This window comes from Eretmochelys imbricata, chromosome 22, assembly GCF_965152235.1.
Source record: "Eretmochelys imbricata isolate rEreImb1 chromosome 22, rEreImb1.hap1, whole genome shotgun sequence".
Lineage (NCBI taxonomy): Eukaryota > Metazoa > Chordata > Testudines > Cheloniidae > Eretmochelys > Eretmochelys imbricata.
In genome coordinates this window covers 13,687,698-13,714,624 of record NC_135593.1, presented here as the reverse complement: position 1 = coordinate 13,714,624, position 26,927 = coordinate 13,687,698, and the positions used below count along the sequence as shown (strand labels likewise).

The 26,927-nt window shown below is 47.8% G+C and overlaps 2 protein-coding genes across 2 annotated transcripts; both read left to right on the top strand.

The window, feature by feature from the left end:
• The first annotated feature begins 1,051 nt into the window (after nt 1–1,051).
• On the top strand, nt 1,052–4,065 carry LOC144278551 (TLC domain-containing protein 5-like). The gene is made up of 2 exons (XM_077839904.1): nt 1,052–1,262; nt 3,527–4,065. The coding sequence occupies exons 1-2, from the start codon at nt 1,064–1,066 to the stop codon at nt 4,063–4,065; spliced, it is 738 nt and encodes a 245-aa protein (XP_077696030.1). The 5' UTR covers nt 1,052–1,063.
• Nucleotides 4,066–10,214: 6,149 nt separating this feature from the next.
• Nucleotides 10,215–16,661, top strand: TLCD5 (TLC domain containing 5). Its single transcript, XM_077839789.1, has 3 exons — nt 10,215–10,251; nt 13,709–13,908; nt 16,056–16,661. Exons 2-3 carry the CDS (start codon nt 13,710–13,712, stop codon nt 16,592–16,594), a joined length of 738 nt encoding a protein of 245 aa, XP_077695915.1. The 5' UTR covers nt 10,215–10,251; nt 13,709; the 3' UTR covers nt 16,595–16,661.
• Nucleotides 16,662–26,927: the final 10,266 nt, after the last annotated feature.

The window sequence follows — 26,927 nt, the reverse complement described above, 5'->3', positions numbered from 1 at the left end:
CCCAGGGATGGTGGCTGTGGAGTTTTGAATGCCCGATTAAGCAGGTGGGGTGTCTCGCTGTGGCCGTGTGCTCGCTCTAGAGGGCAAAAGCCCGAAGAATTGCCTCTCCCCCTAAGCTATCTACTCCCTAGCCTAGCTCTGCACCCAGCCATGCACCGACTTCCCCTCTCCTCCCTTTGTGCCCCCATCGCCCTACACACCTTTCCGCTTACCTAAGCCTTCTCCGTGGCTTGTGCCAATATTAGATTACTATCGCGCAGGTGCTAGTTATCTCATTGTCACGCTCAAGCCTTTTCTTTCTTCTCCAAACCATCCCCACACCCCCACCGAGCTACTTTTCATGCAGCATGCTGGCTGATTCACAGAGGATACCGCTCTGCTAGAGCAGCCAGCTAATGGACTTTAAGGCAAAGTGGTGGAGGTCTAGGCATTGGATGTAGAGGATCTGGCTTTGCCTCCTGTTGATGAGATAAGGTGTGTCTCATGGGATCAATTAAAAAAAACGTAATTTCCTTGTGCTCTCCCTGTCAGTGGTAGGCACCCGTAGTCTCTCGTCTTGGAGTGTAAGCTCTTTGGGGCCGGGACCATCTTTGTGGGTTGGTGCGGAACGTAGCACAATGGCTTCCAGGCGCCATTCCCATACACGTGATGGTCTCTCAAATAGACCCGCAGCCATATGTTGAGCACTTGGCTCCACCATGCCAAAATGGGGCAGCAACACAGTCAAGATGTGATGCAAGCAGGGACGGGGATTTTGTGTCCCCCCCCCCTCCGTGCCTCTCTATGCCAGCTTGAAATGGGTGAAGTGGCTGTTTGTGAAACCTCTTCAAATTTCAGTAACCGGAACAGGCCTGTGGAGAAGCTGATTGGCAAACGTGCCTATGTGGGGGGCAAAAAGGTTTGGTATGATGACGAAATTACAGGGTTGAGGATGGTTCTGTGTGTCTTTTGCATCTGAGTCCTTGGGTGTAGCAGCTGGCGCTGATCGGTGTTAACTTTGGGGGTGGGGATCTTTTTAGATGGATTACTTCACCAGTAACGTTCTTTCTCTGTCCATTCTAGGATGATGCTCTCCGTCATTTTCCAGGTGGCCTGCAGCCTGACTGCCTGGCTCTCCCTTTATGCCTGTTTCTGCTATTGGAATAAGCACCATACTTACGAGTGGAGTTGCCGGCTGGTCACTCTGATGCATGGGGTCATTGTCACCTGCCTCTCTGGCTACGTTGCTCTTATCGATGGCCCCTGGCCTCTAACTCACCCAGGTATGTTTGGTGGAGTTTTGCCCTGGGTCGAGTGATCTTCTCACTGAAAAAAGGCAGTGTCTCTGTCCTACTGCACCTGTGATCGGTGCAGGAGGATTAGTTCTCTCTCTTTAGAGCTCCCTTTGCTATCTCCTGCTGTCTACACCAGGTCTCCCTCTTTCATGCTCCCATCTACGCTTGGAGCCGTGTTTTCTTTGCCTGCCTGTAGGCCAAGCTCATATGACCTCCTTGAGACCTATCTCCCTTTCTTTCAATCCCTGACTGCCGATCCCCACCCTCAGGCTTTCTTTTTTTTTTTTTTTTTTTTTAACTGTTTTCCCCCAGTTGTACTTAACAGTATGCTGAAATTCCTTGGGGCAGGGCCTTGGCTAAGCTATTGGGCAAAGTGCTGGGCACATTTCTAGACTTCATCCAGAATAAAGAAACTCTTTTCTTTACTCCCATCTCTGACTTCATCCCATATCCTGCATGTCTTGCTCGTCCTCTGGAAGTCAGTGGGATTCCTGCTGTTAGTGTGAGGACAATGCCTGACTGTAACTTCAAGTATCAGGCCCCTAAACTGAGAGGTCTCTCTAGTGGTGATAGACTCTCCTGCACGCACAACCCTGCTGCTTTGGTGGCTTATAAATAGGCTTGGTAGAATTCAGTGTTTCTTAACTTTGGTGGATAATCTCAATTGTTCATTTTAAAGCTTTTTTTTTTGTATTTTTATAAATTTAAATGTTCACAGTTGTGGGAAACTATGTGGGGAGGTCAGATAATTATTTAATGACAGTAGAAGTTGAGATTCAAAGAGTTCAAGCTTTAAAGTTGTGAAAACACAAACTGAGAGAGACAAGGTGGGTGAGGTAATATCGTTTTTCGGGCCAACTTTGGTTGGTGAACGAGCCGAGCTTCTGAGCTCCACAGAGCTCATGGGCCCACAGACCTGGAGAAGAGCTCTGTGGAGCTCGAAAGCTTGGCTCTTTCACCAACAGAAGTTGGTGCAATAAAAGATATCCCCTCACCACCCTTGTGGCTGTCATATCCTGGGACCAACGTGACTACAACACTACTGCAAAACCCACCAAGTGTCAATGTCCCATGTCAAGATATGAAAAACAAATATCCTACGTCCAGAAATGATTTGTTGATTGAACTATTCATTCCCTTGTCCATCTGTAACCAGCCTAAATCACTGGATTTTGACTCCAACAAGTTCTCAAACAGCATTTTTCTTGCTTTCCTTATCTGTAAATTTCAATGGTTATTGATAGAAATATTTTGATGGGTTTGTGTGTGTACAGTGAAATCAACATTTAAGGATTAAAAATCTGATCTTTCCAAGCCTGCTTCTAGAGGCCATTCATATCCCTCACCTCACCAGGGATGAATTCTCCTGCACAGACATAGCATAGGGCTGTCATAAGCAGCCATCTGTTGCCCCCTCACAAACTCTGGCACGGTGGGTGTGCCAGGGATGGGAGGAGTTGGGTCCATAGCGTATGGCACTACAAGAGTTCTGTCTGGTAGTCCATTAGAAGAGCCTATCCAGGGCTGCTAAGCGGCCTAAAGGAACCTGTGGGCTACCACACTCCTTCATTCCCCCTCTTCAAGCTTTGCCTTCTCAATTTGACCCAGAAGCATCTGCTACCATTAGTGCATGCAGCACTATAGAGTTTTAAGGGTATACACTTGGGATTGTAGAAATGGGGGAAGAGGACTGTGTGGGAGAGAGGGCTCTTGCTGGACAAAATCCCTCCCACCCTACAAGCCCGAGATGTAGAGGATGGTTTGTTTGGGTCCTTCGCTTGGTTTTGTCTTGCTTTACCTATTTAAGGTCACTGTCTCTGCCTGCAGACTTAACCTGAGATCTGAGAGTCAAGCTGGGTTCTTTCTGACTTGTGCATCGCCATGGAGATTTTTGCCTTCAGTGACACCTATGCTGTTCCATTGGTAGAATATACCCTCGCTCCAGTTGCAAAACTAACCGTTCTACTAACGACGCACGAGGCAGAGCCGACTTCAGCTCTCTTTGAGCTGTGTAGGCTCTGCTGTGCTAATGGAATTCAGAAGTAGTAAAACTGGGGGAGGGTGTCTTCTGCACTCAAGTTGGCACCTCGGACTCTGCATACACCCAGAGAGCAGATCTACTGAGTGAGCAGCCATTGTTTTTCATAGTCTGGTGAACTGTATTACTAGGTGTCCACTGTGTAGCTTTCCTCTTAGAATGGAGCCCTTAGGAGCATCCTTTCTCAGTTTAATGTGCATGTCTTTCCTTTCAGGGACGCCAAACACGCCTCTCCAGGTCCGCGTGCTGTGCCTTACCTTGGGTTACTTTATCTTTGACCTCAGCTGGTGCATGTACTTCAAGACAGAAGGAGATCTCATGCTGTCTCATCACACACTGAGTATTTGTGGCATGGTGCTCGTGCTGGGGCTCGGCAAGTCAGCCACCGAAATCAATGCCATTGTCTTCGTCAGCGAGATCACCAACCCGCTGCTGCAGGCCCGCTGGTTCCTGCGGGAAACTGGGTGCTACCACAGCTTCGTCGGGGAAGTGGTGGATTTCTCCTTTGTGGCTCTCTTTATGGTGCTGCGGATTGGGGTGGGAGGCCAGATCATGTATTCCGTGATCGTCTCATCCAGGCCCATATGGCTAATCAAGGCTGGAGGCCTGGCTATGTACATCGTGTCCCTGGGGTTCATGATCGCAATCTGCAGCTTCGCTAGGAGGAAAGTGTTGAAAAAGTACCATGCCTGGAGGAGTGCGAGTGGTGGGTACGTGCCCCTGAAAACCAATGGGCATCTGACATCTCATTAGCCTTGTGCTGAATGGACTAATGTGTCTAACCTGGCACTAAGGGGCTGGAAATCCTGTCCTGGACAGTTGAGTCCTGTGAGAGAGAGAACCGTTCAACACTGGCAATAATGTGAAATGGACCATTTAACACTGGTTATCATGAGCTAGGCCTGGATGAGCCGGAATGAGATGGTTCTGTGGGTGTCTAGCAAATGCTGATGGGGAAGGGAATCCTACAGAAGGGTGTGAAGGTACTAACTTCTCCAGCACTGTTACAGACTCAAAAGGGAGGCTAGCTACCACTCGAGCTGTTCAGTCTGCTCCAGGCAAACTGCACAGTCCAGGCACACTCTGTAACTCCAACTTACTTCTCGGAGATAGTAGGTCTGTGGGGAGTCTGATCTTCCCAGCTCTGTTGGCTGTGTGAAGTCGCTTGCCGTCTGCCTTGCTTTTCCAAGCTGCATAATAACATAATGCACGCTTGGACGAGAGGCACCACACAAATGCCAAGTATTTATTGTGGTTAAGCTTGGTATCTTTAGAAGAAAAGTTGTTTTTTGAAGGGATGGGACTGTAGTTGGGCTAATAACTGAGGCAATGTCTTTGCCTGGTTGTTTCTAATGAAATGCCTCTTTCTCCCTTAGTCCTGCCTCTGCTATTGGTATTTATACTCTCACACAACCCAATTCTGGTTTTATTTGTGGCACTGTAACTTCAGTGGAGTTACTCTGGTGTCTCACTAGCAAAAGTGGGATCAGAATTGGGCCCATCTGCTTAGCACACTTCTTTTTAGAGAGGTCTTCCCATGGAGTGGTTCTTGTTGGCATTCTTGGCAATGCAAGACAATGGACTGAAGGGGCTATGGAGACCGAAGCCCACCCCTCACCCTGCTGCTAAAGGGATCCTTCCAGGGGAAGGATAATAGAGGGGAATCTTGTCCCGATTCCATACCTGCTCTGCATATGAACCATCTCCAGAGGTGTGAAGCCAGACGCTTTTGTTAGTGCTAAAGTCACATGAAAACCAGACACTGTTTTGCAGACATGACTGTTCAATGTCTGTGCGCAGGTGTGTAGGCTTCAATGCAGTGCCCCTTCCCGGGCCTTGTTGCCCTGGATCTGACGCAATGGGTACCAGTTCTCAGGGGCACGTGTGTTTTCATCTCCCTGCACTTGCATTTGATATCCCTCTGGCTTTACTGTGTGGATTGCATTGTGCTGAAGACAGCCGCTCACATTTCAGCTCTGCTGTAAAACCTCTCCTGTTACAGCCGAGGAACGAATGGCCATGGGTTGGCCTCAGGCTACCTAGGTTGAATTCCCCACCCCTTCTGAAAGTTCATCACGCTGGGAAGGGTGAGCCTTCCCCCTGCTCTATCAAAGCCATGGTGTCACTACTACTGGGGGAGTTTGAAGACAGGATGAATGACTATAGTGGGGAATACGGCTCCCGTGGTGATCAAGGGTCTTCTATTCCCCACCCCCTTATTCGGAGCCTATTGTTGCTGCCCGGCTTTGCGCTGTTATCTGCCTTGGGGTTGAGGATGGGGGAAGTGGTGCACTCAGGTGAATGAGGAATGCAACAGTGTGTGAGAGGTGGGGTAGTGAAGGGGAGTAAATAGGGGGAGAGAATCTCATGTGGGGACAGGAAAGGAAGCTGCAGTTGCAAGGAGCAAGTCGAAAAATGAAGGGGAATTGGAAGAAAAAGAGAGACGATGCAGCCTCAAAGGTGGTTAAATTTATTCTGAATGCGTTATGGCTGGCAATACAAATGGAATCTTTATGGAAATAGACGTGCAAATCAGCTGGAGCCCTTGGCTATGCTAAGGTTGTGTGACGGGATTAGCATGAGGCATGAACTCCTTGCCCAAGGATTATTAATGCTTGATTATTAATGCTCCAAGCTGATAAGATTTCTAATAAAGTGACAGTCTTTTGTAACATACATTTGCTGTGCACCGTCTCTCTTTAAACGCAGGATGGTAGGACCCAGTATGGTTGTGGCTTGCTTGCTGACCTCTCTCCTAAAGCAAATGCATTGCCTTCACCTGCTAGCTGCTGTACTCCAGAACCTTTTTGGGTCCAGTTCTGTTGGCCAAAGCATCTGCTTGACAGAGCTAGGAGCCAAGAGATGACCCAGAAGTCTGACCCTTACGGTACTTGCTTTTCTCTCTCTCTCCCCCCCCCCTCACCCCCCTGCATGGCTGTGGACTTGATTGGGAGATGGGTGCTCAATGGCTTAATTAGGCAGGAGGCTGATTAGCTGTTCCCAGCTGATGGACTGATGGTTCTGAATAGCTCAAGGAGAAGAAGGAAGTGCAAGAGGAAAAGGTAGGTGGGTCCAAGGGATCAGGATCTCAGGCAAGGAAACCTTTGTGTCAAAGACTCCAGAGAGTGGGCTAAAGTGTCCACTTGTATGTCGCTGCACAAGGCTGTACTGATGACCTGGTGGAAGGGACCAAACAGGTGGTTATAAAACTAGAAAGCATCCAGCCTGTTTTTGGTTGCCCAAAGGACAGAGAAGGTAGTCCTCTTACAATCAGCTTTGGGACACCTAGACTCACTTCTCAGAAGGGCCAATATGGTTCTGATAGCAAGTACTATGCAGTATGTGTATAGGTTTTAGGGGGAATCTTAGATGAGACCCTTTTAAACCAAGGTAGTGTCCGCTCTTGCTGGGCAGGAAAGGTCCTATGGCTCTTTGCCTAAAACAGAGGTCTTCTAAAATGACCTTGTCTAAAATTCCCTTCTTGTTCTGACTGTACCCTGTCGTCCACTGCTCCACTGCTGACGTCCAAACCAGAGGTGGCTGTGTTTTTTAGGAAAACCTTTATATAGTAAGCAGCTGGTAAAATGCTTCGGCAGGGACACTCAATTAACATTAAAAAGAGGGACTATGTGAGAGGCCTTTATGTCCCAGTCTCCCAGTGCTAGCAGCCCTTTATAGTTCTCCATCTTCTCTTCCAGGTGTAAGAAGATGAAGTCTCTTTATGCACCATCCCCTTCCCAAACTAGAGACAGCTGATGGATCTGAGTTAGAAATCACTGTTAAATCTGCTATTGTTTTGGATGATTTGATCCTTAATAAAAACAAGCAGGTCCCCGGAACGATGGGATAGTTGGCAGATAAAACTACAGGCTTTTTATCAAAAGGAAGTGCCCAGAAATCTTCAACTAACTCGGCTTGTAATTTGAGGGGAGCTACTGGGGCTCCCCTCAAATTACACAACTCACTGTTTGACAAGAAATATCTTTGAGATTTGTAAGTCATGCAGCCTAACAAATCTAGCGTTCTATTACTGTGCACGTTACGCCCCTCGTACTAACTGGAATGGAAAAAGGAAAAAATGTAGGTTGAAGGATAGCCTACAGATGAAATGACTGTCCTGGGACTCCGGAGATCTGGGTTCAAATCCTGGCTCTGCCCCATACTTTCCCCTGGGACACTGGGCAAGTCACTTGTTCTCTGTACCTGGGTTTCCCCATCTATAAAATGGGTATAATTAGACCTGGAAGAGCTAGATTTTTATTGGCAAATTTCAATTTCACTGACCACACCAAAACTGACATTTCCATCCATAATAATCAATTTATAGATCGGCAAAGTAAGAGAGATGCTGCTTGAGAACTTTTCAGAGCTTAATTTAAGGATGTTTACTTTGTATGTTTTGATGTGATATTGACCATTTATGTTTTAACTGTTGTAAAGTGGTCACTCGTTGAATCTCACTATCGACTATTAAAAAATTGTCTGGTCCCTCCTAATTTCCTGCAACTGTGAAAATTTGATAAACATAAACTTAATCATCACTTTGTACAACTGAAAATGTAAATTGATGCTTAAAAATAAATGTGTTGAAATTATTTTAAAAAATCAAAAATTGAATTCTCCCAGGTGTAGGTATAAAATTTCCTGTGTCTGTCCTGTCTAATAAGACTTTATCTACAGCACCTGGGCTGATGGGGGGCCCTGATCTCAGTTGGGCCCTTAACACTGCTGTATTACTGCCAGTCACGGTGCTGGTTGTTCCTCCCTGAGTCCTTCAAAGCAATGCACTACCTCCGACTTCCTAGGCTGTGGCTGTCAACACTGATTCTTGCAATCTATGGTACTGGCAGCAGCAGATCAAATGTCATGACTCTGCCGGTTTCTCAAACAGGATTTGAGCCTGGGGTCTCTACAAGCCTGGCCTACCTCAGCAAAGGCTCAGGCATGTAGAAATGGGGAAAAAGCTGTGTGGGAAAAGTAGGGTTGTTGCCTTACAGGAGAGGTTTAGTTTCATCACCCCTAAACTATGAGCTGCTTGAAATAATAGGAGCCTATACCTGATCTACCAGAAAGCCAAGTTTGAGTGATACATAATGCACGGCACAGTGCATATGGGAACTGAGCCATGCTCTACAGCACAAACCACACCCGGCCAGCCTTAAAAGTCTCATTAGGTAAAGCTTGATAAATGTTTCTCTTGTTGCAGATGTGGAGGACTGCTTTCATCTCTCTCTCCTGCGTGAATCTGAAAAACATACACCCTACCCTGAGGAGGATTTTGTGGGTGCAGTGATGAGCCTGGGTTGGATGAGCAGAGGCCACTGAGTGCTTCAGTGTGGTTTAAAAAAAAACCCATCAAAACGCTCACCATTTTCACTAGCTAACACAAGAAGGCCCTTTAGTACAGCAGCCTTCATTGTCGCATCCCCTGAAGAGGCAGATGATCTACATAATTTACATGTATTGTAGTAGCATCTACTGCCCCCTCCCCTCCGTGTTCAGGGCTCTAAAGGGTACGTCTACACTGCACACTAAGTCTGGGATCTGATATGAGTTTGAGCCCAAGTCTTCCTTTCACCACACACAGATCAGGCTGACTCAGGTCAGCAAGCCCCCAGGACCCAGGTTGAGGAAGGAGGGGGGGGAGGGTATCCGACCCTGAGTCCTGCTGTGATGTAGGTCCAAGCCCTCTTATTTTGCAGTGTGGATGCAGTTAAAGCTGCAGAACTACAGCAGCAGATCTGTCGAGGGCCGTAGGGACTTGTTTGCAAGGCTGTGAGTTCCAGGTCCAGCCGCTCTAAGCCTAAGTTTACGATGCAGTATAGACGTGGGCTTGGAAACACTGAATCTGTGGCCCAGGATCCCAGGGACAGTGTCAACATGCCCTGTGGGGCTAGGTTCTGTTCACACATCAAGGAGAAAAGGAGTCCCTGCCACAAGACTTTCCAATCAAAGCAAAGCTCTAGGTTTTATAACCACTGGGTGGATCTCTGTGGGAAGGAAGGTTGAGAAAGGGGGTTATGCTTTGCTGCCCCAGATCTGGGCATGTGAAGTTGTGCTTAGGGTGTATGGCTCTTTTCCCCCCTCTTGCCTCAGTCTTTACGTAAGGAACAGTGGCTGTATATTGATTTAATGGGACTGAACTATCAGAACGGACATACTGGGTCAGACCAAAGGTCCATCCAGCCCACTATCCTGTCTTCCGACAGCGGCCTAGGCCAGGTGCCCCAGAGGCAATGAACAGAGCAGGGAATCACCAAGTGATCCATCCCCTGTCGCCCATTCCCAGCATCTGGCAAACATCAGCTGTCTGAGCTGATGCAGAGTTGCCCCACCAGTGAGTCAGTAATGCAGCCATTCACTAGGTGAGTGTCTATTGCCTACAGGCGGGAGTTAGTGGTCCCTCCTTCCCCATGCTCTGGATCAGCACACAGGGTGGAGTGGGTTAAGTCGTTCTCTTTCCCTACCTCTATTTGTGCCTGGGGATGTCCTTCTCCATGGCCAAGCACCGCAAGGCCCTGATTCGGCTGGGGGGTGTCTTTGGGGGTGCTAATACTGTAATACACATCATGCCACTGTAAGTCACAGCCTCTTCTCCTGTGCGCTGGGAGAGACTGCGGGCGAGGGCACAGGGGGGCTGGTTGTGTTTCTTGTCCCTCCCGCGCCAAAATAAATAAATAAACAAATCCCCCCCCCGTACGTAGGGGTCTGGGGGGAGTTTGTTCTCTTCTCCCCGGCAACTTTCTGCTCCGCTGGCCCCGTGCTGCCGTCCGTCCTCCGCGCCAGCAGGCGACTCTAAGCCGAGATCCTCCCCGGCTGCCGCCGGCTGCCGGAGCCTCCTGCGCGGCGCTCTGTGGTTCCTGTGGCCGAGAGACGCTGTTCGCTTCCAGGGGCGGAGGGACCGGCGGGGTCCCGGCGGAGGCCTGGCGCTCTGGGCAGGTAACCTCGCCAGGCGCGCCCGGGGGGCCCCCTCTCTCCGGACCCAGGGGGCGCACGGGCGGGGGGGCATCTCTCCGGACCCAGGGGGCGCACGGGGGGGGGGCATCTCTCCGGACCCAGGGGGCGCACGGGGGGGGGCATCTCTCCGGACCCAGGGGGCGCACGGGGGGGGGCATCTCTCCGGACCCAGGGGGCGCACGGGGGGCCCCATCTCTCCAGGCCAAGAGGGTGCATTGGAAGCCCCATTCCTCTAGACTAAAGGGGGCGCACAGGGGGTCCCCTCTCTCCGGACCCAGGGGATGCATTGGAAGCCCTATTCCTCTAGACTAAAGAGGGCTCGCGGGGTCCCCCATCTCTCCGGCTCAAGGAGGCGCACGGGGAGGGGGTCCCGTCTGTCTAGATCAAAAGGGGCCCATGGGGGGGCCCCATCCCTCTAGACCTAAGGGGGCACACGGGGGGGTCCCCATCCCTCTTGACCAAAGAAGGCGCATGGGGATCCCCGTCTCTTCGGACCCAGGGGGTCCATGGGTACCCCATCTCTGCAGGCCAAGAGGGTGCATTGGAGCCCCATCTCTCTAGACTAAAGGAGGTGCACAAGGGGGGGTCCCCCATCTCTCCGGCTCAAGGAGGCACACGGGGAGGGGGTCCCATCCGTCTAGATCAAAAGGGGCGCATGGGGGGTTCCCATCTCTCCAGGCCAAGAGGGTGCATTGGAAGCCCCATTCCTCTAGACTAAAGGGGGCGCACGGGGGGTGGCATCTCTCCGGACCAAGGGGGGCGTACACCAGTTCATCCTGCCCGGGCTCAGGGTGGCGATAAGGGGTTCCCCATCTCTCGCCGCACTGGTTAGTACAGGGTGGGGGAAGAGACCCTCGGCATTGGGGGCTGCTTCCTTATTAGACTGGGCAGCCTCCCCCCGACCCCCGCCCCGTGGAGAAAGGCCATCCAGCTCTGCTCCTCCTTGCATCACGCAGGATACAGCGATCAGCTGCTCCTAAACTCCCTCCTAGCTCAGCAGGTCAGGGGGGGATGTTATTTCAAAGTCCTACTCGTGCTGTGTTCCCTTCCTGATGTATTATTTTGGCTGCATCCTTCCTCTGGCGCAGCCTGGTGCTAGGACGAGCTGAATGGCATTCGCCAGCTTCCAGCATGACAGGCTGCCTCTGGGAGTGATCTTTATTTCGTTATGTTCAGTGCTGGTCTTTACACGGGCTCAGGGCTGGACCCAAAGGCGATTCAGGCCCTAAAGATTCCTTCCTGCAGCTCAATTTTCTGTGCAATTTTGTCTCATTCCTCTCTTGCTCCCTCTGCTGTTTCCTGTGTCATGTAGGGAAAGCGTGAGCCCTGGTATCTGAGCTAGGATTCAGACTCAAACTAGATGGACAAGTCCTGCCTTGTACCATTAGAGTTGGCTTTTTCGGCCCCCACTAGTCCCAGCTCTCTACACCCTTTCCCTCAGCGATATCTTGGAGTACCAGTTACCTGCCCTATTCAAAAGAAACAGGAGCATCCATTTATTCCCAAGATTTTGGATCAGACATTTGTGCCTGCTATAACAGATGGAGAGACAAAAACAGTGACCAGCACATGTGCTGTGCACTCGCCTTCACCCTGCAACATTTTGAGTTCAGACTGAATATAAAGTAAATTGGAGGATATTGTGGTGAGGCGGGAGAGCGGCAGTAGGGAGGTGGAGCCCTGGTGTGATATGTTTTATCCTGGAGAGGAGGGAGTTACAGTACTGGGCTGGGATTCAGGAGATCTGGTGTCAATTCCTGACTCCTCCACGCAGTTTCTGTGACACTTTGGCCAAGTCAAGGATGATTTAGTTGGGGTTGGTCCTGCTTTGAGCAGGGAGTTGGACTAGATGACCTCCTGAGGTCTCTTCCAAACCTAATCTTCTTTGAATCTAAGTCACTTAGGCCTGGATTGTCAATGGGAGAAATCCCAGCTTGCTGTCATCTGTAAATTTTGTAAGTGTACTCTCCGCTCTGTTATTTAAGGCATTAATGAAAATATTGAATGGTACTGGACCTAATTCTGACCCCTGTAGAGCCCCACTTTGGTTCCTTCTCCCAGTTTGACAGCGAACAGTTGATCTGCTTTTTCAGTGTGGTCTTTCAACCAATTGTGTACTTCCCTGACAATTGTTTCATCTAGACCACATTTCTCTAGTTTGCTAATAAGAATTTCATGTGGCACTTTGTCAAACCCCTAAGTAAAATCTGGATACATCCCATCTAAAGCTTTCTGCCATCTACTGTACTTGGCCAGTAACTCTGTCAAAGAGGGACGTTAGGTTGGTTTGTCATGATTTGTTCTTGACAAATCCATGTTGGCTATTCCTTATATCCATATTATTCTCTCAATCCTTTAATGTTTGTGACAGGCTTCAGTCCTCGGGTGGCAAGTCCTGTAGGAGTGCAAAATATTTCTCTTGTTCCGGCAGAGGTAGAATTGAGACGCTGCCCTCCATGAGCAATGTTACAAAGCAGGGCAGGTGATGCGACTGGCAGACCTTTCAGAGGCAGAAGGCACGGGAGGAGAAGGAACCTTGAGGCCCAGGGATGACTCTCTTATTTGGAGCGCAGTCTTAAAGCTTTCTGAAAATGCAGCAGCCTGCCACTTAGGTAGAGTAGATGGCTGAGAACACATTCCACCTGTGCTCTGCCCTCTGGCTGTCAGTCTGATAATGGGTCTATTTCCAAGTCCTGGTCTTTAAGGACCCAACTGGGCTAGGACCTAGTGGCCTAGAAGACCGTCTCTCACAACACACCTCCTCACAACAGGTATGACTGGTGAGGTTGCTTCATCTGGCACTCCCCATGGGCTGCTTTCTCAATACTGGGCCAGCCACTGGAATTCACTCCTAGTGGGTCTAATTCTCATCACCTTCAGAGTGTTCCGGAGGATGCACTGCTTTCAGACAGGCTTTCTCCTAACAGAGTCATGGAGGGTTCCCTGGCAGTAAGGGTTAGCCTGTTCCAGAATTGAGAGGCAAGAGACCTTACATTCCAAACCTTGCGGATGAGTCCCAGTGTGACCAGGGGGAATTCATATCGCCTCTCTGTAGCTCAGGGTCTCCATCTGAAAAATGGAGATTATGATGCTGATCCCTCTTTTGGGAAGCGATTTGAGAGCTGGTGAGGCTGCTACTTATTGTATTCTATCCCATTGCCTGCAATGGTTCCCTACCCAAGTAAAATGGCTCTGTCAGAGGCAGGGGAAGAGAGAAGGTGGCAGCTGTAATAGGATTTGCTGCATGCTCATGTGCTATGGCAGCAGGTGCCTTCAAAATAATTTGTTATAACAAGCAGCAGCAGCAGAAAATACTAATTTATACAGGGGAGGAGTCAGAGCAATTTAGTGGTAAGTCTGGAAATGCTGTGATGAAGCCAACTGACTTTGCATGTGACTAGATTAACTAATCTTTCTCTGTCTCCCTGCCCTGTCCTAGGATGATGGCCTCTATGCCCCTCCGGGTGACCTGCAGTCTGATCTCCTGGCTGTCTCTCTACACCTGGTTCTGCCATCGGTATAAGCACCGTAGCTACGAGTGGAGCTGCCGGCTGGTCACTCTGACCCACGGTGTCCTCGCCACCTGCCTCTCTGCTTACATTGGTTTTATCGATGGCCCCTGGCCTTTGACTCACCCAGGTGTGTTATGGGAGTTTTGCCCCAGGTGACTGACCTCATGGCAGAGAGTAGTGTCTTCTGAGCAGCAGGAGCGCACCCATCTTCCTCAGTGGATCTTGCTGGCTGTTCCCTTCTTGAGCTCCAGCTCCAGCCAAAATGTAATTGGTTCCAGGAAGGGGGGATTCTAATTAGTGTTGTTAGTGCTCCCTTTGTCGCCTTCTTCTGGTCTCACTCTGAGTCTCTTTGCAGCCTGCTCCCTCTGGAACGGCTTCATTCAAACCCGCTTCTCTCCCCTGCCCTGCCATCAGATTGGCTATGGCTAACTCTCCCTGCTTCTTTGTCTGCACTGTATCTGTGCATTTTGCTGGGGATTTTAAACTCGTCAAGGCTGGGATCTCTCATTTATGCCCCAAAAGCAGACTGAAGTAAGTAGGTGCTAATCCCATGGAAGCCTCTGGGGCAAGTTCAGCATGTAACTGGTGTACACTGCTTTTGAAATGGGTGTGAGGGCAAAGTAATATTATTGCACTAAAGCTGTCACTCACCAAGCATGTAAGGAATATGAGAAACCTGCTAGTGAGTAGGAAACTGAGCCTGATTTGTTTGTACAGGGAGGGGGATTATTTCATATACTTCTGAAGAATATGAGCCTCCATTTAAAGAAAAAATCTTCTAAGTCTTATGGTTGCAAAGACAGCATTCCAAACGTGACCCGATGCAGTGCTGCCTTCCTGAGTGCAGACAGACAGCCCAAGTGCCTCTGTTGCTGCTCATAGCTTTGTCTAGGCAACAGCAGTGTGAAATTGACAGAATTCTTGACTCTCCTCACCCCTGCCCACAAGATTCTGAGCAGCTGCAGTGAAACTTAACAACCTCTTGTTAATTTCACTCTGCTACTTGGAAAAGTGCTGAGTGGTGATAGAGGAGGCTCTGGAGCTATTCACAAAGGACGAGGAGGAGGACACAAACATAGGCTGATTGATCATGGTGAGAAAGTACTAAACCCCTCCCCAACATGGGAAGAGAGAGGGAAGGTCCTGCTAGATTCCAGCAGCCTGAAGGGGGCTTCTAATGTATCAAATCTGTGAACCAGCAGCTGATATGCCCTAGTAGGAATCCCAGGACTTAGAGGATTTCGGGTAGTGATTTGCAGGGGAAAGGGCCTCTCCCCAGGCTTCTGCCTCTGACCATAGCTGTTGTGGTTCCACCTTCATCTCTCCTATCAGCCTCTGGCTAGTAGCTCTCTGGTAAGCATTTATAAGCACTATGACCATGACCGAGGGGACGGCCTAGAGTTATAAGCATCCGTTTCCAAATCACAGGGGCAGCTTCGTGCACCAGTGCAGGGGCAGAGTTGGGCACAGTTTGTGCCTCCCCTGTTGAGAGGCTGCCAGGGGTCAGTACGGGCTGGTGCAGCTCTGAGGGCTGCCTTAACTTGTGCTCTTTCTTAAAAGACCCCTGTGAGATTTTTGCAGGGATGCAGAATAATGGGGACATAAGAATCCCACCTCCCGTTCCACCCCCTCTGCCCCTGCCCGTCCACCCCAGAACAGCCCCATACCTGGCACTCCTGTGGAGGGGGAGCTAGTAGCTCTGTTCTGGTCATAGGAGGCCCCTGCACTGGAGATATTCCCAGGGTTCGGGGAGGGGGGTTACCTCTGTCCTGCAACCCCTTTCTGCCAACCGAACTGGCATAGAGGCTTTAGTGCTGTGAGGAATCGGGCCTGTGACCCTCTGGAACCACAGGTTTGAATTCTGGTAGGGCGGCCCCTCTCTTAGAAGCTGCGGTCCTGTCTGCTGTGAACGTCATAGCTCCCCATGATGGAGGAGCGCTGTCCCTTACAGGGAGGATTTTCCTCCCCACCGTCTTATGTGCCAGCGTGCATCCGAGTTCTGCCCTCCACAGGAGGCCTTGCTACATTTGGTAGAGAAGTGACTCATGGTGTGTTGGGGGGAGGCGCGTGTTTCTGTAATGCTCTCTGGGCTCCTTTTGGGACGGGAGGTGTTTTGCAAGCATAGAGGCCATTATTGTGACTTCCTCAGCTTTCCCTTGCTCAGTGCCAGGCGAAGCGGCCATTGCTGGAAGAGAACACCTTGCCCCTTCCGCAGATCCTGCCTGCCTGGTGTCTCCTCTCTTTAATGCACCAGCTGGTGTCTTTCCTTTCCAGGGTCACCGAACACAACCCTCCAGGTGCACGGGCTGTGCCTTAGCTTGGGCTACTTCCTCTTCGACCTGGCCTGGTGTGTATACTTCCAGGCAGAGGGCGCTCTGATGCTTGCCCATCACATGGTGAGCATCTTGGGAATCACGGTGTCTCTGGCCCTGGGTGAGTCGGCTGCCGAAGTCAACGCTGTCATCTTTGGCAGTGAGATCACCAACCCGCTGCTGCAGGCCCGCTGGTTCCTGCGGGAGATGGGGCTCTACCACAGCTTCACGGGGGATGTGGTGGATTTCTTCTTCGTGGCCCTCTTCACGGGCGTGCGGATCGGGGTCGGGGCCTGGCTCATGTACTGCGAGCTTGTGTCACCCAAGCCCAGGTGGTTCATTAAGGTGGGGGGGGTAATTATGTACGCGGTCTCCTGGGTTTTCATGGTTAGCATTTGCCGCTTCGCAAGGAGGAAAAGCATGAAGAAGTACCATGCCTGGAGGAGCAGGAAGAATGAGGAGCTGTACTCGGAAACAAATGGGCATCTGAAAAGTCATTAACCCTGGGGACACCAAGTTCACGATCTTGCAAGAAGGGGCTCGAGCCCCTGGTCAGGAAGGTCATTGTTGGGAGATGAGCCATTTAACATTAGAGAGAACTGAGCCAAGTTCATCCCTGGTGTAACACCATTGAAGTCAGTGGAGTTACACCATAGATGCATTGGGTTTGGGGGGTGTTACCTGGATGAGAATGGATTAGAGGTGTGCTGTGTGTATGTAGACATATAGCAAACTGCGTGAGGGGGGAAAGGGCTTAATTTACAATTAAAGCAGTTGCCAGGGCAGAGGTGTAAATAGCAGTGTTAGTGGCTGACTCCTTCAGCACTGATACAATCTTGAAGGAGATCAGATCTAGCACTAGGTCTCTGTGTTCAATGTACTGCACAGTGCAGGCACCTAGTGTGGCTCTGATTTCCTGTTCAGAAGAGGTGTGGTATAGTGGTTGGTGTGGGGAAACTGGGAGTCAGGATTCCTGGCTCTGTCACCAACTCGCAAGGTGAGCTGCTTAGCTCTCTTTGTGCCTCAATTTCCCCATCTGTAAAGTGGGGATAATGAGGCTGACCCACCTCTGTGAAGCGCTTTCAGATCCTTGAATAAAAGGGGGACTGTACATGCAAATGTGGTAGATATTTATTATTCTCTGGGCATTTCCTTTGGAAGAGAGAAGCTTGGTGGTAGAGCCAGAATGCAAGTGCAGGTTAGATAGCAGTTGAGTCAGTATTATTTTTCTTCTGATGGCTTGTAATTCTTTATTTATTGTTTGTTTTATTTCTGTTACAGTAGCGCCCAATCAGAATTGAGGCCTCAGCGTGGTAGGTGCTGTACAAACACACACAATGAGGCAGTCTCTGACGTGAAGAGCTTACAATGGCTTTTTCCCCCTAGCTCACTCCTTCCCACACTGATCATTAAAAACCAGACCCACAATGTCGTTCTGGGTTCCGTTTTTAGTAGTCAGGTGTCTAACCACTCCCATCACAAAAAGCCACATCAGCAAGTGGCTATAACTGGCCCCCTTGCTGACGGTCTCCGGAGGTGGGCTGCTCTGCCCATGGAGACTGCAATTCCCATTTGCAATGCTTCCCATCTGTCCGGGGACAGGGAATAGCACAGAGGAAGCTTGCTTTGCTGCTTCCTGTGCTCTGACATGTGGATAAATGACATACTTCAGGCTTGTCAAACCAACATCTCTCACCAGCAGTAAATGTATGTAAAAACTAAATCCTTTAAGTAGGATGGGACTGGCAGCTCGCAGAGTAACAACCAGATCCTGACCTTGGTTAACCTAGTGTAAAGCCAATGCATTCCCACTGTGGATTTAAACCAGTGTATCTGAAACCAGAATCTGGCCCAGTGTTGCCTTTGCGAAAGCCAGCTGACCTGGACATAGGAAAGCTGTGTTACTGACACTGGCCCTATGTACAGATTCCGCTGTGTTGGGGAAACTGCGTTCTTTCGGATGCTGTTGTTTTTATCTCGCTGCAGTCTCTTAAGCACAATTTGGTTTTGATCCTGGCCCTTTTACGTGTGGATTCCGCCACAAACTAATCTACAGTTCATATTTCAGTTCTGCTGTAGACGTCGCCTGTTGCAACCAAAGAACTGACCTGCAAATTGCCACATGCCAGCTTCAGGTGAAAATAACTGACAGAAGGGCAGGCCAGTCCTCAAAGGGAAACTCCACCTATTTTGCTTGGTGCAGTGATACAAATGTTCACTCTTGAAGGGAGAAAGGAGGTTAGCAGAGGTAAGTGGTAATCAGGACTTCTGGGTTCTATTCCTGGCCCTGCTGCTGACATGTTTGTCATGTGACCTCTTTGCTTCAGTGTACCCATCTATGAAATGGGTATAATATTGACCTACCTCACAGGGGTGTCTTGAGGTTTATCAATAGGAAAGCACTTTACTTACCTATGGTGGGTATTTTCAGGTCTCTGGTGAGCAGTGCTGTACAAATGTAGAGTGTCACTGCTGTGATTTGAGAACTTTCCCCCATGGTATAAACTGTGAACTATAACTGGGACTAAACTTTCTAACTCAAACATGACACTTCTCAGTCCCTGGCTTACTCAAATCACAAAACCCCAGAGGGATGCGATGCTTTTCAACAGTGATCACAGGCAGGTTTCTGAGAGATACCGATTGATACTGTGAACTGGAAATATATTTAGGGGCCAGTCCTGCAAACTTTTCTCAGGTAAAGTTCCTGTTTGATTAAAGCGAGGGTGGTGGGGTTGTTTGCCCACGTGGGGACTACAGGAGTACCTCTGGAGTCTCAACCACTTCCTGCAGTGGGCCTGAACCTGAAAATCTTTTTGGTGTGGAACTCTCATCAGTCAATAAAGGCTTTGTGCAGGGAAGGCTTGCAGGTTGGAGTCTCAAGTATGCTTAGAAGACAGCTGAGCCTGGTATGTTCTCAGTACAGTTTCTAACTACCGGCCAGGAATGGTTCCACATGCAGACCTAATGGTCTGGATTGAGACCTAGATCTTCAGAGAAGTTTGGTGTGCAGTTGCACTCACAGCTGATGCACAAATGGTCGAGTAGCCATGGTGGGTGAGTGCAGTGGAAGTAACAGCACATGCAAATTAGATATGCACTTTGCACAAGCCATTGTGTGCTTAGATAAAAATGAGCTGTAATGGCCAAGGAGTTCCTTTATTTGTGCTTCCGAGAGTAGAAAGGGGACCTTGTTGCAGAGCCTCTGATCAATATCATGACTGTTTAGCATGTTATACAAGGGTGCCAGAAGGAGTAATTGGCAATGGCTTTGCAGAAAAGAGAGGGCAAGGATGCTTCTAGCAAAGGCCTTGTAGTGGCTGCAGTGGGCACAAGTACAGAAGCATGAGCCCAGGGAGAGGGAAGATACCTTGCCATCTGAGTGAAGCACAGGGTGTGAGGGAATGTCCTAAATTACACTGAGTAGAAGGGCTAACCCATGGTGTCTGGAACAGATGTGTGGGACTAGTGTGAAATACTAACTTGTGTTTGAATTACTGTGTAATAATTACTGATGTTCCACCGGTGGATGGTGTTGAAGCTTTCTATGACATTTTATAAAATAAAGACACTTTAACTATACAAGGAACCGAGTATCTCTCTCTCTAATGCAGTTTCTTCTTTTGAAGGTAAAATGCTGGCTGCCAGATGAGTCAGCGTGGCCTAGATCCGGGGTTCTCAACCTTTTCCTTTCTGAGGCCCCCTCAACGTGCGATTAAAAACTCCCTGGCACACCTGTGCACAACAACTGGTTTTCTGCATATAAAAGCCAGGGCCGGCGTTAGCAAGCAGGGCAATCGCCTGGGGCCTCATCCCATGGAGCGCCTCTGAAACTATATTGCTCAGGCTTTGGCTTTAGCCCCGGGTGGTGGGGCTCAGGGCACAGGCTCCAACCCCATGTGGTGGGGCTTTGGCTTTCTACCCTGGGCCCCAGTGAGTCTAATGCTGGCCCTGCTTGGCGGCCCTCCTGAAACCTGCTCATGGCCCCCCCCAGGGTGGGCTCGGACCCCTGGTTGAGAACCGCTGGCCTAGATGAATGGGTAAAGCATTTGGGATCCATACCCACCAATCAATGAATAAAGTATTTGGATGTGCAATCCCTCCTCTGCCGGTTTCTCATTAAGGGGCTGTGAGCAAGTCCCTTTACCTCCATGTCTTTCAGTGTCTCCATCTGTAAAAGGAGGCTAGAGTCTACGTCACAGGAGTGTTGTGGAGAGAAAACAAGGAGCGAGAATGGATCATCTCAGGAAGAGAATAAAGGTCCCAAAGCCGGTCAGAACAAATGAGGCCATCTATAGGTATTTGGGCCCACTTGGGAGGTTTTCCACAGCAGCATATAGAGGGGAGGATTCTGGCCCTCATGCTGCCCCAGCAGTGTAGAGCTGTAGGAGAGTCCCAGCCTCGGGGATGGGAGGGAGAGCGTATTTGTGGCATTCAGCACTCTGGGAATTCTGGGCTTCCTGCTGCATGGCCTGTAGACAGCCCTGAGGAAGTTGCTGTATGTTTGAGCAGTCCTCGGGGCTCTTCTAACTTATGCTGGGTGCCACTGCAGTCCCCACAGCGTCCCAGAATCTGGAGGGTGCAAAGATGGTGTGAAGACCTATACCCGGGCTTTATTATCTGTGGGGCACCTCTTACGTGGCACTTAGCAGAATCTAGCCCTGAGCTGGGGGGGAAACATGGAAGCAAGTGGTGGGTGTGACAGTTTTCAGGGTATCCAGGTTTGAGAGTCACCTTGTAACCTCCCCCGCCCCCATCACCAGCATGAGAAAAACTTGCTTGTGCTTAACTGGGTGTCAGCTCCCTGAGGCCACCAGCCTGTCAGCTACCCGCACATTCACCTCTGGGCTAGGCCAGTCCTTACTGTGCCATGCAGGCTAGTCATCAGAGCACCTCAGTCCCCGAGCCCCTTTGGAACTGTATGTCCCATCTGTTACCCACAGAAACACCACTTCTGCTTGTCTCCACCAAGGGAACAGTGTGCACCCCGATTTGTGTGATTCAGCTCAGGAACAGCCCCTGACTTAACATCACAGCACTCAGATATATTTATAGTAAAAACAACAAGTTTAATATCAACTATTTGAGAGAGTGTGTATAGATAATGGAAGGAAACAGTTACATATAAAACAAAACTGTAACACGCTTTCTAGAGCCTAAACTCACCAGGCTAACCTCCTTGTGGCTCATTCTCCAGTGTCCTGCCTCCCCGTTGACTTCACATGTCAATAACTTGCCGTCGTGTTGGCTTACAATGCTTACTTTACCTGCTGACAGAGAGACAGGTCAAAGAACCTCTTTTATCTGGCAGAAAAAATCCTGTTTGTCAAGTCTGCCTTGATACAGACTTTAAAGCACATTTTCAGTAGACGTATGTAACTCCTGACCTGGTATCTATATGTACATTTCACAATGATATGAACAATCAGTGTGACCCTGGCTTTCATTTAAGACTTCACCTGTTGCTCTTTGGTGAACCAGAATGTATATTCCAGAATCAGGATATTCTTGCAACCCCCTTCCCAGTTGGCATTTGGGGGTTCATGGATAACAGTGGGTTTTCCAATGCCATTGAAACCCATCTCATTTTATATCTCCTCATTCTCCTTAAAAAGCTTTTTTTTTTTCCCCAAATGACCACTGTTGGCCCTAGAATACATATATATAACCTTCCCTTTCAATCCTCTGCCATTCTTCTGTAACTGATCCCCATATTTATGTTTTAAGAGGCTGGTATTTTATAAGATTCAGGGCTTTATTCCTTTGCAACAGTGGCCCAGGCACTGATGAAAAAGCCGAATGTTTTAAGACGTTAGAGTCTAGACTTAATACCAGCACTGTCAGTAGGTCTGTTTCTTGGATATGAAAGATGAGAGAATGTTTTAAGCCTCATGAAAGTTCTTTATGCATTTCTGATCCTTCCAGACCTTGTGTAGCTTGGCTGGAAAGAAAATTGCAAAGTCTGCTGCCATTTCCAAAGAAATCAAATTGCAGAGAGAAATTGTCTGCATTGGCCTTGAGTTGCATGAGCAATTTCTGGGCAAGGAGGGACTCTTTTGATTATCCCAATATACCGTCACTTTTCTCCTTCCAAAACGTAGTGTGCATGTGTTCTAGTGAATTAGCATAGAAGGAATTTGCTTTTTATGGGCCTGATCCTCTTCCCATTTTAGGAGTGGTTTGCTTTTGATGAGCATGAGCCTGACTCTGCTCCTGTCACACTACAATCAGAGTTTTGGAGTTGATTTGGTGGGAACAGAATTAAAGACCTTGAAATAAGCAACTTGAGCTGGTCTGTATTTAAGATTACTACAAAATGCTTTAATTAAAAGGAGAGTATAGATGCTGGAACTGGGGGTGCTGTTGCACCCCCTGGCTTGAAGTGGTTTCCATCATATCCAGGGTTTATAGTTTGGTTCAATGGCTCTCAGCATCCCTACTATACAAATTGTTCCAGCATCCCTGAAGGAAAGGAACTTTTTATTCAGAATTAATTCAGGAGAAGTGGAGAAATTGTCAATTTTTATGGCAACCCCAATACCTCAAGCTTTTGGGACAACCTTCCTGACAAGTATAGTGTTATCTTTAATTGAAACTCCTGTCAAAAGGTTTCAACTCCTCCAGCACAACTGACTGTCCCGGTACATGATTGGAAATAGTATTATTTTCCAGCTCTGCAGGAACAACACAAGCCAACTCACACTTCTAGTCAGAAGGATGCTGATTTCAGGGCTTGTCTATACAGGGACACTTAGCAAAGTTTGGAAATTAAAACCAAAGGAAGGCCATTTTAATTCTGAATCATTGTGTTCACATAAGGGTTTAACGTGGTTTAGCTAATCCACTTTAAAAGTTAATTCAGGTTAATTTTCCTGAGTACACGAGCCCTTAGAAGACCATAAAAAGAACAGGTTTCAGAGTAACAGCCGTGTTAGTCTGTATTCGCAAAAAGAAAAGGAGTCCTTGTGGCACCTTAGAGACTAACCAATTTATTTGAGCATGAGCTTTCGTGAGCTACAGCTCACTTCATCAGATGCATACCGTGGAAACTGCAGCAGACTTTATATATACACAGAAAATATGAAACAATACCTCCTCCCACCCCACTGTCCTGCTGGTAATAGCTTATCTAAAGTGAGCAACAGGTTAGGCCATTTCCAGCACAAATCCAGGTTTTCTCACCCTCCACCCCCCCCAACACAAATTCAGTCTCCTGCTGGTGATAGCCCATCCAAAGTGACAACTCTTTACACAATGTGCATGATAATGAAGTTAGGCCATTTCCTGCACAAATCCAGGTTCTCTCCCTCCCTCAGCAGAGCCATTGGCTCTTTAAAGGTACAGCATACAAAAAAGCATCCCAGTTACATAGCTCTATGCACAACAGCAAGAGCGCTCCCACTCACCCCCTTCCCCAAATTCCTGATTGCATCAAAATGGCCTTTAATAGTGACTGATCAGGCATCATATCAGCTTCTAAAACAGATCCTGTCTAGGTCGACATGAGGATAAAAGCAACAGCCAAATGTCTGACTGTAGAATCTCCCCTTTTGAGTTGTGGATGGCTCAATGGTTAGGTTCATAAGATACATGGCTGTCTTGCTTCTGGTCATAGCATCGGAGCCAGCTTAAAGCAGACTCAGAAGGTAAATCTCAGCAAAAGGCCAAGTTCAAAGTAAATTCCCAACTGGCTCAGAAGGATATAACCCCAAGTAAGTTCCCTGGGATCAAAGAATACTGAACCAAGCCCTAGCCCAGAGCAGATTAGATAATGCACAGGTGAACTCGATTTAATCGAAGCTCAGACAGTTACCAAAATCAATAAGGCAGGAAGATTTAAACTGTGCTAAGCGTGAGAGCAAAACCAGCCTTAACCTACTCCCAACAGAGGGGCAACTAGCGAGCTGTATGGAAAATTAATATAATCAATTGCATTTTGGAGCCAGCGAAAGGCAATGCTTAGTGCTCTATGCCACAAAGCCAGGCTGTGGTGAGAGCTTCCACTTACAGTCAGGGGACTGCTGTCCATGTTTTTAAACATAATAAGTGGGTTGGTAAGACCCAGCATTGTGATTTGTGGGGAGCAGTTGGCTTGGCAGCAGACGTTTCAGCTATGATGGATTCGTGCGTTGCAAAGTGAAAATAGCTGAAAAGCTGCTGATAGATCTGTTTGCAAGTTGAAACAAATGGATTAACTTCACCGCCTAGCTGCTCTGTTTCAGATCCTCATGCTTTGTTCCCTCTGGGCGCAGTTCTGTAGCCAGAGAGAGTGCTGGGGACGGTCTAAGCAACCAGTCTGTGTTAGGTAAACTTCATGGCATAGCAGGTTGCAATGCTAGCAGCATTACCTCAGCCTTTCATCCTTCCTCGACAACTTAAGGTCAGTGTGTGGGAGACTCTTACAGGAGACTGTTAAAAAGTCAAGGTTGAGGCCTTAGAAACCAAGGCCCTCTCTGTTCGTTTTATGTGTTAAAAGCTTAAGGCACATTTTGTAACATTAGGTGTTTCCGCCGGTGTCCAGAGGCAGAATTTCCCGTTCACACCCTGTTGTGGTAGGTCCCAAAGAGCTGTCACCGCCCAGAGGTGGCTGCACTTAACTGGTGCAGTGTATAGTTTGCAATGAAAGGTGTAATTTAAATGTAAAATATCAGTGTTTTCTATCACCAATTCTAAATCCATCACCTAACGGCAGCTGAGGTTGAGAGGGAGGCCTTAATCCCACAGATTACTGGGGATGGTAGAGATAATCCTCTCTACTCTCAAAATCTCACACAAGCTTCTACCCTTAAATGGAATTAGGATTAATAGAGTTTAAGGCCAAAGGGACCCATATGATTATGTAGTCTGTTCTCCTGTAGTTGCAGGCCAAAGGAACCTCATCCATGATTTCTCCTTGAAGGCAATAACTTCTGTTTGAGCTAGAACATATTTTAGAGAGATACCTGGTCTTGAATTAAATACTGCAAGTGATGGAGAAACCATCATATCTGTAGGTAAATTGTATTCATGGTCAATTACTCTCTCTGTTTAAAAATGTACAGAATGTAAGTATGTAGATTCCTCATAAACAGAATCTCTTTAATTAAACTTCTTGCTCTGTTTATACCTAGGCCAAGGTTAAAGCTTGAAATGCTTCCTAATGCTGATTTTGGGTTTTTTTTTTTTAAATTTAATGCTTTCTTCATATTTTTGAAAATAATACAAATGAAAACAACCAAACAGACCTACAAAAGAAAGAGATGTTTATATTTAATCTACAATGAAACATGGAAAGGAACTGACCAGAAATGCTATACATACCTCAGCCAAATGGACTGCAGCATATACTGGCTACCAAAAATAAGGAAAAGACAACTGGTCAAAAATTTTCAATATCTGAAATGCTCTGGAGAAATAATTCTTCAAAAGTAGAATTTTGGCGGCACATAAAAATAGCGTTGTGCACATTTTTCCTGTTTGTTTTCCCCAATTAGCTAGAGAGCTATTATTTTTTTAAAAAACTTCAAAAAATGAAATTTTTGTCCAAATTTGAATTTTTGGGGGAAAATTTTTGCAAAATGTTACTTTTCTGACTTTTTTACCACTTCCAAAAAAAAGTTTCTAACTTACTGATCCAGATTCGCTACTCACGTAAGCAGTTCTGGCTCAAATAATTCTCCCGGAGTTGCTCTTGTGGTTGGTTTGGATCATTGTGTGTAGGGGCAGTTAGCATCTTTCAGGCTTAAAAGTCACAGTAAACCCAGGCACACCAAACAAACCACAATGGACCAGATCCTCAACTTGTGTAAATTGCTTTTGCTCGGTTGAAGTCAATGGAATCATGACAATTTAAACCAGCTGAGGATCTGGCCCAGTGAATCCAGAGCTGAACCCTAGAGTGTCAGCAAACTGGTCTGACTAGATCGCCCATAAATTCCATAATCTGAAGTTTGATTAAAAGACTTATTGCAAAAGTGTGGATTTCCTTTTAAAATGGGTCCCCTGGCCAGATGGGTGGTTTTCCGGTGGGAAGTGTGATGCTGGGATGTTCCAGCAGATGGCAACAGGTTCCTAGTGTGAGCTATAGGAGTAAGGTAGATTGGATCTCTTTCTTTTCTTTTCAGAAATAAACATTGTGTAACCATTTTGACTTGGGTTTGTATTTCCAGGAGTCCAATGTAAGAGACCTCAGAGGAGTTGTCCTTCTTATACCATCCTTTACTGCAACACCACCTGAGGAGTTCTGATCCATGGGACAAACATCCTTCAATGAAAGAAGTTCCCAGTGCTTTGACACACTTACTTCTGGTCTGGACACTGGAGAATATGCTATAGAGAACAACCTTGCATTGCCCTGGAGAAACGGATTAGATCACTTTTAGCCCTTTTCCATTTCTAATATATGTTTCTATGAAGGTTCTAACTGTAAATTGCAGGCTAAATGCAATTTAGAACAAAAAAAAATCTATTTTAATTAGTAGTGCACAGTTTAATTGCTTATTGATTTTAGCTGCTGGATTTCACATTGTTAAACTGCACAAGCAGCAGAAATCTCATGAATACACACAGATATTAAATTAATAAATGTTACATTTGGAGGCACGCACCATTGGTTCCTAACAAAATCAACATTTGCTGAAAAGATAAACAGTACTTGCATAAGGGCTTGTTTTGATTAGCTGTTTCCCTTCTTAATTGTTGAATTAAAAATTAAAATGTCTATGTGAACCATGAGGAGAGAAAGTTAATCTCCACAACAGTGTCTTACATGGACATTTGTACTTCTTCTTGAGCGGGGGTGTGTTTTTGTAGAATGATTCTTTTAAACATTGAGGCAAGTCCTCAGTAGGGTGTA

What these genes read in the sequence shown, in the direction of transcription:
- LOC144278551 (XM_077839904.1), top strand. Translation starts at nt 1,064, where the DNA reads ATGATGCTCTCCGTCATTTTCCAGGTGGCCTGCAGCCTGACTGCCTGG. An exon ending in CTGGCCTCTAACTCACCCAG is followed by an intron (nt 1,263 to 3,526) that starts GTATGTTTGGTG and finishes CTTTCCTTTCAG; the next exon opens with GGACGCCAAACACGCCTCTC.
- TLCD5 (XM_077839789.1), top strand. Translation starts at nt 13,710, where the DNA reads ATGATGGCCTCTATGCCCCTCCGGGTGACCTGCAGTCTGATCTCCTGG. An exon ending in CTGGCCTTTGACTCACCCAG is followed by an intron (nt 13,909 to 16,055) that starts GTGTGTTATGGG and finishes TTTCCTTTCCAG; the next exon opens with GGTCACCGAACACAACCCTC.